Genomic DNA, 19,337 nt, shown 5'->3' on the forward strand with positions numbered 1-19,337 from the left:
AAGGAACGAATCGGAACCAGGGACAGGAAAAATCAAATGAACAGTCGTTAACCCTCGTTTTGATCGTACGCCTATTTACTCGTGAAAACAGCGGTTAAATAAATAAAAATGCGCCCTAGTTCGCCAGCAGAAAGCTACGACAAATCTCGGAGTGATTTAATATAATCGGCGATTAAATAGAAAAACGTATGTGATAAGGGGAATGAGAAACAAAAGCGAAAAATCGTAAAGTACAATCGCAAGGAAAAAAAAATAGGCTGATGGATAATTCCATTTAAAAAAGAAAAACAAAATAGAGAAAGTGTTCCCGTGGCCATTTCCGGCATTTCTTCCCGGGTTCCCTTAAGCCGCCATTTTCTTTCCTCTCGTAATCGCCATCAGATTCGCCGTCCGTCTTTTAGTACAAAAAGTATTTTCCTCCTCTCCGCGCATTTGTTCACCTCCGCATATCTCCGTATCTACAGCATTTATACATTGAACGTTTGCAAATCACCTAGATTTAGTTAATAGTAATATAGCTACGGTACGCGCTCCCTTACGTCCTCTACTTAATAATTAGTTAATCTCGAGTAGCGTCTCGCTGAGTGTGTGTCCGTGTGTGAGTGTAACCAAGTTTAGTAACCGCGCGGTGCCGTACTAACGGCGCCGAGTGTGTCTCTTTTTTTGCTCTTATTAATCTCATACTTATTCTTTTTTTTGCCATTTAACGTTAGTAATATCTAGTGGTATGTCCTACCAGTGCTAGCGATCGTAGGATTACAGGTCTCGTTACGGTGTAGATAATCCCTCGTCTCCCTCGTTTTGTAACGCGTCTTTCAGATCTATGTCCGGCCTTCGTGTCGATGTAAATACCCCGTGTAAATATGTACTCGTGTCGACGAGGAAGCGGAGAAGAGCCTGCGCCCTTCGGGTAGTTCGAAAATAATCGGAGGAAAATCTTTTTCGCGGGGAAAAAAAAATATATATGCGTGTTGTATACGTATGTATATCTGCATACGTGCTTGTATGTCTATATATACACGTATACATAGCCGTTGCCATCCACGTCAATCCCCCCCCGTCCCTCGAGTACTCGTTTAATGTTACCTCTAAGCCTAATGCGTCTTATACTCGGTGCGCGTACTTGCGAGTACCCGCGGTGTCTGACTATGTGCGTGAACACGTGCCCCGCTTCCTTCCCCTTGTTCAATTAATTTATAACTTAACTCTTAGGAGGATCTATGTACATAATATGCTCAGGGTCGTGTATGTATAGAGTACCTAGGTCTCGTCCCGATACCTCGAGTCATTTCGGAGCTACATTAGACCGACGTCTGGCGCCTCCTTGTTCTGCAAAAATCGGGTCCAGCGTTAAACCGAAAAAAAAAAAAGAAAAAATGATGGTACCGATGGTTAACGTTCATGCAAATTTACCACGACACGGGGTCTAGCTCGGGACCGTTTGTATAATTTAGCCAAGGCGTGCGAAATCTGCGAAATGGAATAAGGGAAGAAATAAGAATCCCTCCGACTTCGGTGCTGGACCCTGTTGCAATGCGCCTTCGTTTTAACGAACGTTGCTCTGCATCGAGTTGCAGTCTAGTTTACATTCGTCAGACTCTACCTCGTAAGGAGAAAGACATGCAGAGAGGAGAGATCAATTCCGATTAATTGCACGGACGAGTAGTACCTGAAGACATCGTCGGTATTAATTTCCCAAAGTCTCGGAAGGATTTACCATTGGGAGAAGCCGCGAATTGAAGATAGAACTATCGATTAAAGTAATTTTAGCGGGTAATTCTGGGCACCTCGGAAGTGCGTCAGGAAAATAGACTTTTCGCGGTCTCCTCGTGTAGGAATATAGATTTGTAATCGACCAACGGGGCGTTAGGCGGTAACAATCGTCGCGACGTCGTTAGTGCCGGTAACAATGCTCATGCGAGTAATATCGTCGATAATATTGGCATCGGTAATAATAGCCGATAACGTGGTGCCTATATGTATATCTTCCCTCGTCCTATCGGTGCGCGTTCGGTTTCGAGATAAAAAGTAGCCGCCGTTCCGTCGAGTACGGAGCGACGGGTTCCCTCGACCTCGTCGAGGGCCGAGCCCAAGAAACCCTCAACAAGTCAACACGGTTTTTCGGGCTCGTGCAATCGTCCTCCCAGAATCCATCCGGAGCATCCCTCGACCCTGAAGAGGCCTCCCCCGAAATCCTGGTCCTACGAGCCTTGGTTCTAGTCAAGGAGTACCGGGCATCTCTCCTCGTCGTCCTCGGGAAATCCTCCCTTGATAAAAACGCCCCAGGTCGACCTATCCTTACGAGGGCAGAGCCTTGCGGATGCAAGATAACTATGGTCGCGCGGTAATAATAATACGTTCTTAACGTTAGATCGTTCGATGGGTGTCGACGCGTACAGCTAGCGATCCTCCTTAGGCTGAACATCCCGGCGACCTCGGTGACTTCGCCGCGCACGTCGGTCTTCTCCTGGTAGAAGGTCCACGAGGCGTGTGTAAGCGCCCCGCGGGATGGAAAATCACAGAGTTAGCCGGCAGGATCCTGCGTTCCTCGCGTCCCCGGGTGGGAACGTCGGCTCCTCGTCCCCGCCCTAGGGCCTCGTGTCCCGGGTCTACCGGTTGGTTCCCATAAAGACCTGCGTTATTTCGCGGCGAGAGAGGGAAAGAGAGATGGAGAGGGACCGTCTTCGATGTCCCGTGGTCCTCTTCGAGGCGATCGACGGGATCCTCGGTCGCGATCCTTCGAGTCTGGTCCCGCGACGAGGTCGACCGGCGTCTCGGCGACTCTTCAGGGTGTCCTCGACCCCGAGTAGCTCTCTTGGCCTCTCTCTGTTTCGTCTGCAGGTCCCCACGTAGACGTTCTCCCTGGACGATGGGCACGGACGCGCATCTGGGCGACGTCCTCGAGGTCGGATCCTCTCATCCCGGAGGTTCGGACTCCCCGGGTGGCCAGGATGACGAGGATCCAGGAGATCCGCCCGCCGTGGCTCGGGAACCGTTCAGTACCTCTGCGTGTGCTAGTACATCGAGTGTCGTCATTGATACGAGTCCTTGTGGAAGGTGTCGCTCTTGTGGAAGATCCTGCGGCCCTCTCTCGTCAGCTCCTGGCTGGTGAAGTTGTTCTCCGACTTCGGCCTGGGCAGCAGGCAGGCGGGCAGCGTCCTCAGCTCCATGCTGTGCACCTGGGGAACGTCCACGAGATTAACCACCTCCTCCCAGACCTCTACTTAAAATACAAGGCAAAGACTCTAAGCCACTTCTTCCAGAGCCCGCCTCCACCTGCGTAATATTAAGTTGGGGAATAAATTCGTACCGTTTTTATAATAAAAGTCTTTGATAAAAACGCTACGAACATAATAAATACTCCACGAAGTCGCCCGACCTAGGCTAACAATTCAGAAGTCTCCATAGATGCCCAGAAGGATAGGGACGTTTCGTGCTCGACCAATAGTACGTGAACCAACGGATGGCGGCGCTGTAATCACCTCTCCATTTCTCTTAATCTTACGGCGATACATAGCGGAATGGATTCTTTTTTTTATCTTACACACATTACTCGCCTTTTATACGCTCCACGCATGTTATCACTCCTGTTTTCTTATCCAACTTCAGAGCGTCAAGCGCTAACATAAGATCTGGGCTTCTATGGAACTTCTCAATCGTTTCACCGTGCACTTCTGTAATTGGCTTAATCGCGAGTACCTTCGAGGCCTGCACTAAAACCCTGGGGGAGCACAATTGGTTACGTTCCAACAATAAGTTGTAAATATCCTCGGCCTCGTGCGCTGGACATTAACGATTACCCAGCGGCGCTTTAATCCGCGAATAAGCCGATTCTCGTGGAATCGGTAATTGCCTGATCGCAATTAGCATAGTTCTGAAATTACCGATTCTTCGCTGGCACTCGCGTGGGCGGCCTGCTCGGCCAGGGCGTTCACGACGGCGTTTATCGTTTTTGATTCGCTGCCAAGGTCCTCTTCCCGGTGGGCCACCAAGTTAGGGTTCTTCCCGATCTTGTTCAGCCTGTAAAGAGAGCCTTATTAAGCGTAGGGAATGTTACACCTACCGAGCACAACCAACACCTGCTGCCCAAGATTCGATGTTCCCTATCCGCGATACCGATTACCCCTTTGATCGACGATCTTAAACACCTCGCGAATCGACTGCAAAACCGCGGTTAGATTTAAAGCGACGCGAAAGTGGCCCCATTAATTTAACACGTTCCCGAATGGGTGTATCCTTTCAAACCTCACAATTTGACAATACAGACCATAAAGAATATCCCGACGCGTATGAAATTAAAATTAAAAAAATTTATTTACAGCCACTTTTGACATTTTTTGTAATAATTGATGTTCCATGGGAGTCGAGGCCTTCCTTGTACCCTCCACGTTCCAGTTGAAACGATTTGGTGCACCCAGGTCGGAGAAAAGTTTCATGCCACTTTCGCATCCCCTTAAACGACGGATTGTAGAACACTCGGAGTCGTTGCATACGTTGCAAGTTTATCAGAGAACCCTGGTATACGATTACAGCGAGGTCCTTGGACGATCCGCATCTTTGAGCGAAGGAAAAAAAAAAAAAAAGAAAAGACAATGAAGGACTCCTTTTTCATCGCATCGCCAAGACCTCGCCGCATTCGTGAGAAAGACAACCACAATGATCGTGCGAATTAAACCTAAGTGAGTCGAGTCGATGCGTAAAACGGACGATTCTTCCGTGGCTGGTCGTGATAAGCTCTGATAAGGCACCTCATTGTTCCTCCTCTGACGTTTAGAAGGAACAGGGAGGACCGAGCAGCCACGTGGATGATCAGAGATAGAAATACACGGACGACGGTCGCTCGAAGACCGATAGATCTTCAGGGCTTTGGAAATTCTGCTCCATTATCACGACTTAAGAATTCTTATCAGCCACCTTTCGGAAGAACCGCGTCGTCCTGTGGCGTTGGTTAAGGCTCTAAGACGATACGAAAGGCGCTGAGAAATTAAATCGAGGTCGATTATCACGCTTTCATATCACCTTAATTTATAAACGGAAACAACGAAACGGTTTATCTCGACGCCCGGTGTTATCGGTCTTTACGGAACCTGTCGTCGGTGGCCAATGTGTGATATGGGAACAGTGATTGACATCTATTAGCACACCAACTCGATAGAACAAACCTAACCAAAGCTTATACCTCTCGGCGGCAACGCTCTCCATGGTCCGTCTCATGAGCGGATACTGGTCCAGAACAGCGTTGAAGTGGTCCACCGAGAGGCTGAAGAGATTGCAGTAGGTCTCCGCCCTGACGGAAGCTACCCTCCTGGCGTTGGTCAGCAGACAGATCTCCCCGAAATAGGAGCCATCGGAAAGCGAGGTGGCCACTTCGCCATTGGCCATCACTATGTCCACTATTCCCTCCTGGATGAAGTACATCTTCGAGCCTATCGTGCCCTCCTTGATGATGATGTCTCCTGCAACGAGAATGGCTTTACTTCATCCTCCATTGCGTAAAAAAGAATTAGAATTAGAATTAGATTTTAAAAATTCATGGTGGTCATTAAAACTATTTCTACCACAATTTCATGTATACCTATTTCGACCGAAAGGTTTCGATGAGCTTGAGGAAAATAATACCGCTAAATAGATTTAACAATTGTTATAGGAAAACTCGAAACATTAATTGAGAAAAAATTATTATACTTTGAAAATAATTTCGAGTTGAAATTTTAGGAGGTGTCTATTGGCACCTTTGGTAGAAAGGATGCGTTCTCCTGGCGAACGAGTGAAGTTCGTCCTTACCTGGCTGGAAGACTTCGTATCTCAGCTTCGTGACGACGTCCGAGACGAAGTTCGAGTCGGCGTTCGCGAAGAATGGCACCGATGCAACCAGGGATCTGCAGTTGTAGTTTATCACGTCCTAGATCGAAAGAGAGACGATTGTAACCTGCGATCCTTCCGGACGGGCCTGGCCGTTCTCCAAGAGCCCGGACGCGGTATTATCGGGACAGAGTTTCCCCCTGTCGTCGGCAGGAATTAAAAAGCACAAGGGGGAACCCGGGCCGCAATTTTCCGCCGATAAGATCGGCAGACTTTACGGACTTTCCTCTAAGTTAAACGGATCTCATATCCTCCGCGGAGAAATTCCGGAAGTGGCGGGGCAAACCGTCGAGCAGGAATCGGGAAATCGCGGGATCGATAACGTATCGATACCGATATTTCCAGGTCCCTTGCGAGCGTGCAGTGTGATAAGGGTCCTTGTCTCACATCGAGGTCCTAAATGGGATTATCCGCTGGCACCGTTCTTCCGTCTCTCGGGAACGTTCCTCGTGGTTCTACCCAGGGCTCTAATCGGTATTTTCCTCTCGAGTCTTCCTCCTCTTCTCTCCCCTCTTTTCCTATGCGGCTGACCGCTCTACCAAATCGGTATTCCGAGTGCAGTCATGCCAAGGCGCGTTGTTGCATTCTGGTGCATGCTACACCTCTAACGTGATTCTACGTGGTGTGGAGTTCCTCGGATTTCCTAATCGGGACTTTCTACTCCGATCCTGGAGAGGCTCTTCAGGGCTGCCATCCCCGACGTGGGCAAATTTCGCGCACTCCCTTTCCCGGGCGCTTATCAGGGACTTTGGGTTTCTCTTTTGGTATCCTCTGGAAAGAGGGAAACGCCGGATACGTACCTCTCTCAGCTTCTCCGAGAGTTCTCCCAGGATGAGCTCCTCGTCGAAGAACTTGCCCTGGTACCGGTGCTCGAAGTACTCCGTGATCCTCTGGCGCATCTCCCTAGGTAACTTCCGGTAGGCCATGTACTCCTCCACCTGCTTCACCTACCCCGAGAACAAGTCATCCCCGTTCAAGCGTCTACGTCCACTCCACAAAGTCAAGAAGTAAGTCGCGAGGTCCTCGAGTTAGAAATTTCCATCGCTTAAGGTGAAGTGAAACGCGTCCAGGAACTTGATCGACGTCGGTAAAGAAGACTTTTCTAAACACCTACGGTGACGACGTTGGTTTTCATATCGACAGCTGGCTCGAATTATAATTAAGTATCGTGCCAAATGACGTACTCCACCTGTCGTTTTCGTACAATAATTATAAAGAAATCCAAGTAAAGCCGTTTCAGTGTCCTGTACTGAAAGTCGCCTTTGTGGACCTGAACTCGAGTGTCTCCGTCGAAGTGCGAGGACCCTCGAAAATGACGGAGACACGTGGAGGACCTTTTAATCTCGAGAAAGGCGTAGTCTCGGCAGAGTCCGATCGGGATTTTAATTTTCCTCCCGATAACAGAAAATGATTAAAACCGGCCCTACCGAAAGGTAGCCGAGCTTCGGTTTCGTGCCAATCTCGTGATGCAGGGTGCACGGCTATCACTACCGATTCGATCTCCTTCTCCCACATCCCCAGGGTATGCATATATGCTTGTTATCTATACAGGTATGTACAGGTGCGATTGTTCGGGCAGAGTCGGTCGAAGTACCGATTCCCGCACGCAAAACATTCGGACATACATTTTAACACTGGACGTACATTTTAACATTTTTACCCAACACGGTTACTACGTACAATTAAATATTCTACACTGTTAAAAAAAAAAATGCATACACTCTTAGTACGTAAGGTTGCAGTAAAATTATAAATTTGATATGCGAAAGCGATTGTTTGGAGATTTTATAGAAAGAGTTATTATCCTTACGATCGTTTACGTAAGTATATTTTTTTTCAACGAATTATATAAAATTATATATTTTTTTAACAGTGTAGAAGCTGGAATAAGGCTCCTCTGAGTTGGACAACCAGGGTACTTTCCACCCTGTAGATGAGGTACTTCGTTAATTCAAGAAATAATTACTCGGCTCCGATAAACTCCATTAAATCGGACGCGACATGGTTTCCCCGGGATTAGGGGAATTAACCTGAGTTTATTTCGGGGAAAAATAATTATTCCATCAATTAACTCAATTATGAGATATCCGCGGAGGGACTTCCTAATCAGACTTCTCCGTCTTTTCTCGTCCCTTATCGGCTCGTTCGTGCGGGAAGGTATCTCTGGGTTTTCACGGTACTATATCACCGACTGATAAATGCCTCTTGGTGTCACTTACGTCGATCTCTCCGGCGTCTATTACCTTTTCTCTGTACTGCCTTCTCGACGAGTCCAACGACTGGATGAGGTTGGTCGCGTGTCCGAGGAAGAGCGCGTAACATGTCGCCCCGCTGATCATGCTCAACATGGTCAGCCACATGTCGGTCAGCGACTGCGGTGGAAACCTCCCATATCCTATGCAGAGCATGTGCGACATGGCCTTGAAGAGGGCCCACGAGTATTGCTCCAGCCAGAACGAGTCCTGCAAAGAAAATTAGACGATAAAGCTCCGTCGAGGCGACCTGTGCTTCCAATACCAAAAAAAAAAAAAAAAATTAATTACGTTGACCCCTCACACCGAGAAAAGGGTTTAATTTCAAATTATTGTTCTTTCCTCAACATTAACCGCAAAAGAAATCTCTTGGCCCCCGTGGAATTGATAAGGATTAACCATCTAATATTTAGTTTGTATCATAAGAGTGGACGAAAGTTTCAAATTATTTAATTTCTAAAATAGACGATAAATGTTTTTTTTCTTTTTTTTTTTAATAATGAAATGTGTGAATACCATGCCTAGTACATAATTTATTGCCTTACCCGTCCAAACTCAAGCATATAATTTTAAATAAACGGCCCGGTGGACCCGGAAGCGACGGACCCGGGAACTCGTATCCTCACCTGGAGCTCGTTAATGGCCACCCAGGAGTTGCTGGGGAAGCCTTGCAGCATGGGGACCAGGAACTGCAGGCAGCCACTCCAGTGGCCGATCAGGAGCATCATGCAGATCAGGTTAAAGATCCGCATGAACACCGACGCCATGTTCAGGAACTGCCAACAACAAGGTGCGCGGGTTAATGATTCCGGTACCACGTGGTGAAAACCTGACCTTTCCCACCGTTCGACAGGTTGGACAGGTTGGGTGTCGGGTACCTCCTTCCTCGGTACGCCGTCTCCGAAGCTTCATTGCGGATAGTGTACAGCGAACAAGCGAGTGTCGCACAAACTCAAAAACTCAACGATATATATATATATATATGTATACTCAACGAGATAACGTTAACAATAACAGCAACGATAAAGACAAATCAATCAAACAGGTCCCAGTTTGGGCAGGTCGCACTAACATCTTCTCCCTCTCGGCCTTTGTCAAAAGTATTTCGTCCTTGGTCAATTTTATAGTTTAACAAAAAAAAAAAAAAGAAAATGGAAAAGCTACGAGACGTCCCCTGAAAGTCACCGGTCCATGATTTAAGGTGATATGAAAGTGTGATAACATACGTAGCAAAAAGTTAAAATATTTATAAAAATTTTCTCCAAACTGAGTGGACCGAATTATCGGATACTTTAACAAGTGATTATGGAAGCCCGTGAAAATTTCATTTCTCGAAAAGAAAAATCTTCTTCCGAGACGAATGGAAAATTTATCTCGAAAAATGAAATTTCACGAGCAGCGCGTTCTTCCTTAGAGCCTTCATAATCACGTGTTAATGTCAAATAATTCGGTGCACCCAGTTTGGGGAAAAGTTTTATACATATTTTGACTTTTTGGTATGTATATCACATTTTCATATCACCTTAAAAGTCTCCCTTGAATCGTCTTATCGGCGATGACATCCGACTCGGGGGGGTTTTCAAGGATTTTGCGAACGGACTTTTCCAGTTTTTTAGGTAAACCCGCGATCGTGCCGACACTCCACGGGGCTCGGCGGAAAATGGAAAACCAAGTGGATGGGTGCACCATCGTGTCCCTATAAAGCATGCCACCTGTCCGCCGTAAAACTCCTATACCTCTAAAACATAACTCAACGCCGTGGACTAACTCGACTGCATGCATGCTCCTTCGTTTCCCGCCGTTCCGCCGGCATTGCATCCCGGAGTGTGTGTGCACAATCATAAATCCCAGAAAAAAGGTGACGTTAAAAAACTTGGCCCCGGTCATCCCGAGATCACAGGCGAGCCTCCCAAGACCGCGAAAACGACTGGAGAGATATGCAAATCCGCGAGAATTCGGCAAAAATTGATCGAGATCGAGCAAACTTGATTAAAAAAAAAAATACCCCGAAAATTCCAAATGACCACTAAAATTAGGGTTCATGTACATTAATATGCACCGATTCGGATGTCATCGATCGTTCCCGGGGATCCATCGACACTTCGAACGACCTTATCGAGTTATCAGGAATTATCAGAGAGCGAAAGCACTCGCGCGGGCACTCGGAGAGAAACTCTCTTTCTCGGTTTCTGGAAAGACAAGACGGATGAGCCATCGTATTGCACTCCAACAAAGGAGCTCCTCTTCCCTCGTTTAGCATACATCACGTCTTTATCCTTTTTCCTGTACAGGAAACTATTCATTACCCGCGATTATTAAAGCGCCACCGCGCAAGGCGCCTTGGCCGCCTGCACTGGCCCCGCGGTTTCGGACAAGTCGGCGTTTCCCGGTGAAACGGTGGACCTAGGGGAAAAAATTCCCCTATAAAAGTGACTGGAAATATCGCAAGGCAGGACTTTCGTTCGGGACGTTTTTCGATATCTCGCGCCGAATTCGAGGGATCCCCGTCGGTTCGCGGGGTCGCCCGTCGTCGTCCGTCGTCGTCGGTAAGCCGCGACGGGAGATTCGTTATAGCTAACAGTAATAACAAATAATACGAAAATATAGCATGCCGTAACGAAAACTTACACGCAACGGCGGGAGGTGTGAACACATCGTGTAAACTCAGACGGGGGAGAGAAACGGGGGTTTAGCCAAGAACCTCGACGTCGAGAGGAGACGTCGATGCTTCGGAAACTTAACGATGCGAGGGCCGATGCGATCGATTCGGTGATCCTTTGCGATCGCTTTCTCGGCCTGTCTGGGGATTTTCCCCCAGATCGCAATCCGGTCGAACCGCGATCGCCCCTACCGAGAGATCGGCTCGATCGCTTTCGTCAGGGCTGCGCGTTGTTACGCATGGAGGAAATCCCACGGAGGAAAATAAATAAAAAAAAAAAGAAAGAAATTAAAAAAAATCAAACCATCAAAAGACAAGAAAAAAAATAAATACCCGAGAAAGGATAATCGTCGGATTAATGATCAAGTCCCATGACGATGACGCCGGATTTCGAGATTAGTCCACATGTTCCATGTGATTGTACCCCTTTCACGCGTGTAAAAGAAAGTCCTGATAAGAGGGAAGAGAGAAAAGCCAATATCGCCGGGCTCGTAGGGAGGGAAGAAAGGGGAGGAAGAAATGAAAAACGCGAAATTCGGACGTTCCTCGATGAGGCGTCGCCTCCTCGGCCTGGGAGCGTCGAGGCTTGACATCGCGACGCGTCTTCCCGGCTCTAATGAGAGAGACCGTGTTTAATTGCTCCTCGACTTTTCTACGAGAGAGGAGCCAAGGTCAATTTTATTTTAGGCCGGAGCCTGGACAGAGCACTGAGAGAAAAATAGGCTCGGCTACTTAGGCCGCCGATCGTTGCACCTGAGATGCATCCGAGATGCATCCGGGGTGCACCGAGCTGCAACCCTTGCCGGAGGGATTTGGAAAACCCGTGAAAATCCGGATACACGGGAGGAGGGAATGACTCGTGCCCTTTTCAGAAAGGCCCTCCCTCGAGGAAAGGGAAACAGGGTCGACGTGCAGGAACTGCATCTGCATCTGCATCGTTGCAGTCGTCGCTTTGAAAAAAATCCCTTGCGTCGTGAACTAAGTATATCATTTTTCTTCTTTTCAAATTTTGAAAGGCGAAATTTTCACCAAACTTCGGGGGGTTGTTTCACCCGTTAAATGTGGACCATTGCGGAAGAAGAAGAAAAAAAAAAAAGAAAAAGAAGAAGAACCCAAGGTGGGGGAGGAGGATAGAATCGAAACGAAAATCCATTCTCTTTCTCGCGCCCTCCGTCTCTCTCTTTCGTATTTTTTCCCTCGCCCTCCAGTTTCCGACTCCTGAAGCGAGCGATTACTTCTCTTCCGGGAGTAATCGCGATAAATCGCCGTCCTCCGGTCGACGCCAATTTTCTCCCTTCCCGAGGAAAATCAAGGAGCCTCGGAGAACGAATCTTTCCCTCGTCCCGCGGAATCGTTGGATGGAAATGAACCCCGGTGAGGGAAAACTGAAGATAACGTAAAGCGGAACACGTAATCCCGAGTAATCCGAGATGGCAGGGAGTAAGTACAATACGTCATGTAATATACGTGGTCATCTACATATACATTACAACGTATAATACGTCCCTAGTGTTCTACTCGACAGCGCAAAGTACATTACACCCTTCTCTTTTTTTTTTCCTTAGCAACGATTACAAAAACAAATGTTTAGAAATTATTCTATGCTACTAGGGATACATACAAAGACCTCGGAAAAAATGGAGAATTGCGCCGATGGATAAAACTCATTATCATCGAAATTAAACATGTCCCTAGGTCGGACTCCCAGTGCGCGATGGTGGGCTGCCAGTTTCCGGCAAAATGCGGTCGCAAGGTCGGAAAACTCCCGCGGGAACGGAGAGAGAGAAAAAAAATGAAGAAAAGTAATTTAAAGGGGGAAAGGAAAAAAAGAAAAGAAGAAAAAGAGGAGGTAGGAAGGACGCGTCAACGCGATCGCGTCGAAATTCGAGGCGACTCTCTGAAGAGTCGACGACGTCCCTGACGGCGGGGTCGACGGAAGAAACAAAAGCGGCGACGAGAACCGCGGAAAACGCGAAACTCAGGAGATGCGACACCCTCCAGGCGAGTCCCGCGCTCTGCAACGGAAAAAACAAAGGGAAGAGAACACAAAAGTAAGGGGGGAAGCAAGAGCAACAAGAACACCAACAACACACAAGAACAAGGGCGCAGGAAGCGGCGCAAAAGCCAGGAGTAAGCGTCGACACGTACGCAGGCATTGCGCAGGCATTGCGCAGGCATTGCGCAGGCATCGGTGCGCATTTCGCGCGATAAGAAATCGCACATGCTCGCGTTAACTCGGGCAAAGCTTGGCGATAAAAGCGGAAAGCTCGCTCGCAGAGCAGCGTCAGGGGTGGCAAGCTACTTTCTCATGTACCGAGCTATCCAGGCCTGTACACGCGCGGTCGTTGGTCGCTCGGTTTTCCCTCTTTGCTCTTTGTTTCTCGGCCCAAAGTGCACGCAAGCTCGCACGAGTGCGATCCGCGAAAGCGACAGAAAGGGACGTCGAATGACGAGCGCGCCCACCGTCTAGCGATCAAGAGTATTGTTCTCTCGTAGAGAGAAGCCGAGCGGGTCGGCAGGTGCGGTAGTTTTCACAAGCTAGGGACCGAACCCGGGCTGTCGGACGGACGGCGTCTACGCAGCTCGACTCTCCGTGAAAAGACGAAGGGAAAACCTCTAGGAAGTTTTCCCCTAGGATTGGGGGTTCTCGAGTTACGGAGGTTTGAAGTTGCGCTCCATCGGAAAGCGACGCGGAGGACCACGAGGCCGCGTTTCCGGTAGACCGACGCTCCTGATTGGCCCACGTTCACACCTCCTTAACTTACGAACTACTAACCCTAGGGAAAAAAGTTACTAGGATTTTTCTTTTCAATTTCTCCCGGGGAATCGAGCTGAGCAGACGCCGGGGGCGTTTTGGCGAACTTAGTGTCCAGACAATAGGGCTGGTTTCGATCAGCTGGGGGTTTCTGGCTTGTGTCATCTGGCGAGGATCTACGGTGAAGATGCATCAACGAATCAAAGACTGAAGGGGACGAAAGAACGGTTCGGAAGCGATAGTTCTGCGAGTGGGAATATTATCGGGGGTGAAAGAGTATGGAGGAGACAGAACGATCAGGCTACAGTGGGAAAATTCGTTGCGAAAGAAATGAAGAGATGGGATCCGCCGATATCCACGGTCAGAAATGCATCTCGAGAACGCGAGTCGATCCGCTCTTTTCATCGCCTGGGAACGAAAGAGTTCCGGAAACCGTTCTCAAGACCTGGTGACTCGAGAAAAAGGAGAGGCAGATATCGGACGGTTCGTAAAATGTCGGGTCGAGGAAGATGATGACGGGTGTCGCCGCAGTCGAATCGGGCAAACTGCACTTCCGACACTGTCATCGGATTTGTTCACCTTTGGTGAGGCCCGTCATCGAGTTTGGCGGAATTTCGTTGGCCGACTCGCGAAATAGAGGGCGCCAAAGTTGCGAGATGGGCGCCCTAGGTCGGCGCCCGTGGGGCCAGTGGCGTGGGCGGACTATTGGGGGCTATGAAGTACTTTCTCATCGCTAGGCGGGTGCCGATTTGTGATATACGTAAAAGCATAGCCTATTGCTGCGGGTACAGTGTAATATAGGCGGAAATAAGAAGCGGACGATTTTACGCAAGTATAAACCAACGAGCCAATCAGCGTGCAGCTCTGCGCTCCACTAACTTCCGCCTCGGTCTTGAGTTTTCAAACGCGGACGGAGAGGGAGGCAAACCGCAGAAAATCCCCATCCAAACTGGCGGGTCGATATTGTTTCTTTTTTTTCTTTTTCTCCATTTCATTTCCTTCATCCCTTTAATATTCGAGACGCATCAGGAAGAGTGGCGAGTTTTATCTCCTCTTAGATGGATTTCTTCCTGATGGAGGAGGAAGAAGTTTTCGTGGCGCGATTAAGTTTCCACGGTCTTTTTCATTTCCTCTTCCTTATTCTTTTTTTTCCTTCCCTCTTTTTCACGAACTCCGTCTCTCCGTCGGCTTTCGAAAAATCCCAGAACGAATGACCGAGGCTCGTCCGCGACTGGATCGAGTGGACCAGAGCCTGCGCGATCCTTAAGGCGGGTTACCTTAAAAATAAGGTCGCTTTTGCTGAAACCGGACTTCTTTTTATTCATATTGTCAGAGCTTAGGCGCCCCCTCCGCTCAGTGCGTTTTTTTTGTAGGTTCTGCAATATCTAGAAACAAAAGAAAAGCCGGGACATAGCAAGACATAGTCAGAGAAAAGGAGAGAAAAATGTAGAGAGACCATGGAAAGAGAGGAGATTAGAATTAGACAGAGAAAGAGAAGAGAGAGAAACGGGGATGAAACACGTGGGACGGGACATTAGGTGTGTAAGAACAGTTGTGGCGAAGAGGGAAACCGCCAGAGAGAAAGTGGGCGAGGTAAAGACCGAAGAAAGTGAGGCGGCTCCGAGGTGGAGGGTCGAGAGGATCAAGAGAGAAGAAAGAAGGGAAATTATTTTCAGGGGGTTAGGTAGAGGAGACACCATTCCCTCATCTTCAAGAAGATCTTCAGGGTGGATCTTGCTCGGTGGTCCCTCGTAAAGGTCTTCTTCCTCCCCCTTGATTTTCCAGTATCTCAAAGTCGTCCTTTACTTCCGCATCCGGCTGGCTGGACCATCTCCATGCATCGACTTACCCTTCCACCTCTCGTGGATGGTCTAAACGTCGTTTCCCATGCCTCCTAAGTCTCATTTGGTCGATAAGACTTGCGGATGTGAGGTCTTCTTCGAGGTCCTTCGGATCCAAGATGGCGGACGGGGCCGCCGAAGAGGGCGGCTAGGATCGATCAGCGATAAGTATCGGTAAAGCCATTCTTCGAGACACGTTATCAAGCCGTTGGTCCAGCAAGCGCTGCAAGCTGCAAGCTCGGTCCCCATTAAGATTAATTAGCGCGTCCCTCCGGTTTCCAAATATAGGAAAAAAACGGAAAGGTCCTTTTCCAAGCTTCCCACATTCGGGATCCAAGATGGCGTCGAACGACGCACTCCAGAGGCCTTTCCAAAGCGTCGCAAGAGAGGTTAGCTGGCGCGGGGAAGGAGCAACGATGGCGTCGATGACTCGAGGTCAGCTTTTGGCTTTTGGACCCGATGGTTCGGCGATTAAGTGACGAGGGAAGGAACGAGTCGACGTGGAATGTCGGCGGGATAGCGAGGACGAGGCGTTAAGAAAGAAGGAGGGGCAATTAGAGCGGTTAATAGCCGCGATTAAGTCAGGTTAGGTGTCAAGGAAGGAAGCGCGTCCCTTTCCTGACGAAGCTCGGTCACGAGACACCGGACGAATAGGGAAACCCGACCACTTGTCGGCCAATTCCGCATCGAACAAGTTGCGGAAAGAAAATTAGCGGGGAAACGGCCGACAGATGCGCGCGTTTCCCTCCGGGTGTCGTCGGAGGCGCGTTCTCCAAGATGGCGGCCGCAAGCGTCACCTCGGAGGGGAAATATCCGGAAGAAGAGAAAAATAGAGAAGAGAGGGAGTGAGAGAAAGAAAGACAGAAAGATAAAGAGAAAAGAGAAGGCGGAGCGATCGTATAGCTAGATCATAGTGGGGTCAAGAGAGCAAATTCTCCTTCCTCTCTTGACAAGCGAATTCCGGTCGGTCTTCGTTTGGAACGGCCCTTTCCAATATGGCCGCCATGGGCGCTGCCGAGAAAAGAGAGAGCTCAAAGGTAATTATAAATGGCGGACAGAATGCAAGAGGCGAAGTAAATAGACAGCCAGATTTCATTGCCTAGTCAAGAGGGGAAACAGTTCTCGAGGAATCACGGACGGCCCGATCGAGCGTCGTCTCCGGCGAGGCGTTCTCCAAAATGGCCGCCGCGAGCGCTGCCGAGGATAGGGAAAGACAACGGACGACCGGAAATGGCAGAGGAGGCGAATAGCGGAGTTACTCGAGGATAGGACTTTATCGCGAAGTCGGACCGCCCGATCGGGCGTCTCCCTTTGAGGCGGCGTTCACCAAAATGGCCGCCACAAGTGGTTACCTCGCGGTCGGTTATGGATCCGGTTTTCCGCAAGAGGGAGGTCCGTTTTCAAGCGAGAATTCCCTGTATACGTTTCCGCGGTAACACCCGCGGCTGTTCCATATATACATATATCCCCGCAAAAGCTCTCCCGGTTGCTCCAGATTGGAGCAACCGCGCGTCCATTCCCGGGTTTCGAGGAAAATAGTTCCGAGCGAAATATTCGCCGACGAAGACCGACCATTTCGGCCTCGTCTCGTCGGCGGGTCTCAAAGTGACTCACTTTGATTTTCTCCTCGCACGAGAAATCGAAAGATCGATCGTTAGCCCGATCGATCCGATTTTGTCTCGGGCACGCAATCCGAGGCTTGGCGAGTATATACAAAAATCCGTTCCATCAAACGATGCGAACCAATGTGCTTAATTAAAATACCGCCAAGCGAGACACACTCATAGACAGCAGAGGTATAGTTGGAAAGTAAGGGTTGAGGAGATTGAAAACTGTGCAAGATGCCAAGTGGAGGCGTTTTTCGCGGTCCACGTGTACCTCCGCGTGTCCCGAGTATCGAGATATAGATACCCGGTGATAGTTAAACGACAAGAAGAAAAAAAAAAAAAGAATACCTGACAGAAAAAAGAGGGAAAGATAGAAAGAAAAACCGCTGCCCGTTGCGCGTCCGTGTAGTCCAGGGGTAGAGGAGGGAGAGAGAAAGAGAGAAAAAAAATATATAAAAAAGAGAGAGAGACAACACAAGGGGAGCGGCGCATCGCGCAGGGATTGTTTATTTATAATATATACCTACCCTCGGTGTGCATTCGATCTCTCTCGTCGGGAAGACAAAAGAATAAATTACCACCGTTCTCTGGCTTGACCCCCGACGTGCACGGCGTCGGGGGGTCAAGAACGATCATGTGGAACAGAGGTAACACATAGATCATCGACACATTAAAAACATGTTAACTATATCAAGGATACGACATCGGTCGTGAACACGCTGAACATCGACAAATAACTGCGGTTGTCATGCAAATAAAGGGCGTCAGGGGGGCAAGACTTCTGCTCTAGGTGGACAAAGTCATCTCAAGTTCCCCTCTTGCGTTTCATTAATACGTATAAATACGTTCTATTCTCTCTTATCTTAATTTTTTTTCCCCTTAACCCCGCGACGATCGATCCGGAAATCGACGTGCAATCGATGCCAGGCTCGTCGACGAGGAGCGCGAGCACGAGGAACCCGGCACTCAGCTAGGAACTCCGAGAGATAGACACGGAAATTGACGACCCCTCTACGTTTCGAGAGATAAACACATAAACATTCCAAACGGCACTCTAAAGCTCTCTACGAGGCTTCCTAACTTCTCTCGAATCCCGGCCCGAGTTAAACGGAGCACAGGGGGAGAAACAATAAAGGGTGGACGTGAAGTCGGGGGAGAGATCGGGGGAAGCCTGGCGATCAGCTGATCGACCTGTGCGAGGATCTAGAGGGGCGTTATGGCGGCTTTATCGGCGACCGTCCGGGATTGCGAGTCGTGAGATCTTTCGAAGCCGGTCGACCTCGTGGGAGAGCTTAAATCCAAATGTTTAGAGGCGGCTCCGAAATTAGATCGCAGCTTTCGCCTCTCGACGGAAGCCGGGAATTCCCCTACACGGGGGAAAGGGGCTCGGATAATTGACATCGCGCGGAGAAGTTACTCCGTGAAGCTGAGATCATTTATAGGGAAGGTTTCACACTTGGCCTCGCGTTCGATCATTTTTTTTTTCTTTTTTTTTTTTCCCCACCAATGGAATAACCAACAATCCCAATAATGGGATGCGCGCGAGTGGAGGCTCGTTCTACGTTACCTGATGAGAATTAATTCTCGATTAATATTGCAAACTGCATCAGTTTCGCCGGATGCAACCGACTCCGAGGTAATCCGGGATTTCGAAGGATTACGAGCGAGTGCGCGTGACGTCGAAATTTGGGGGGGGGGGGCCGAAATTTCCTCGTTCAAATGAACCGCGATCCCGTGAATAGACGATATCTCATGGATTCGATGATTCCCATTAATATATTCTCCCTACGCGTCATCCCTGGACCTAAGGACCTCCTAAATCCTGGAGCAATGGTATGGGATCCGTCTCGCTAACGCCGCGAAAATGTGTGAAATTGTGCAAAGGGCTTCGCGACTTCTTGAAAGGAGATGATTGAAAAAAAAATAAATAAAAATGAAAATAAAAAAAGAGACATCTTCCCAATGACGGTGGAAAAGCGAGGGGGGTGAACTGAGGAAAACGAAGCCACAGAGGGGGTCGGGAAAAGAACGTGGGAGTTTATGCCATTCCCGAAGAATCGGCCCGGCGAAGGACGGAGGGGCCGGAGCCGCGCCCTGGGTCGCTCGGGGGAAACGCGCCCTTCCGCCGCGGTATCAAGAGATACGGAAAAACGCCTCCTACAAAAGTTTCGCGGAACAACGTGCCCCGCAACTTCCGTCCGAGGCGTTTCTTCGTATTCCGCCCGGTTGAGGCAGTAGAGCCGCACTTTTCCCCGCGAGCGGCGCCCACTGGGCGGGACGCCGGCCTCCCAACCCCCGGAAAAGCGTGAAGGGGTTGGGGTGGGAAATTTCCTCTTTTCCCGAGGAATTCTTCGAGTACAC

General features: G+C 49.1%; 1 protein-coding gene across 4 annotated transcripts in view; it reads right to left on the minus strand.

Moving 5' to 3' along the window:
* Nucleotides 1–53: 53 nt before the first annotated feature.
* The window catches only part of LOC105696444 (potassium/sodium hyperpolarization-activated cyclic nucleotide-gated channel 2), a 36,635-nt gene continuing 17,351 nt past the window's right edge, over nucleotides 54–19,337 (minus strand). The window contains exons 6-13 of one of the 4 annotated variants that reach the window (XM_012418898.2): nucleotides 14,806–14,913; nucleotides 8,741–8,890; nucleotides 8,106–8,324; nucleotides 6,663–6,809; nucleotides 5,785–5,902; nucleotides 5,180–5,456; nucleotides 3,885–4,020; nucleotides 54–3,179 (exon numbers count right to left, since the gene is read on the minus strand). In XM_012418898.2, the coding sequence (XP_012274321.1) occupies nucleotides 3,033–3,179; nucleotides 3,885–4,020; nucleotides 5,180–5,456; nucleotides 5,785–5,902; nucleotides 6,663–6,809; nucleotides 8,106–8,324; nucleotides 8,741–8,890; nucleotides 14,806–14,913 (1,302 nt within the window). In that variant the 3' untranslated portion in view covers nucleotides 54–3,032. Of the gene's footprint in view, nucleotides 3,180–3,884; nucleotides 4,021–5,167; nucleotides 5,457–5,784; nucleotides 5,903–6,662; nucleotides 6,810–8,105; nucleotides 8,325–8,740; nucleotides 8,891–10,975; nucleotides 10,997–14,805; nucleotides 14,914–19,337 lie in introns of those variants that run through there. The other 3 variants (XM_023434459.1, XM_023434460.1, XM_023434461.1) reach the window with 3 other exon arrangements.

Source organism: Orussus abietinus, unplaced genomic scaffold (assembly GCF_000612105.2).
Source record: "Orussus abietinus isolate OABI.00-Male unplaced genomic scaffold, Oabi_2.0 scaffold15, whole genome shotgun sequence".
In the NCBI taxonomy this organism is placed as follows: domain Eukaryota; kingdom Metazoa; phylum Arthropoda; class Insecta; order Hymenoptera; family Orussidae; genus Orussus; species Orussus abietinus.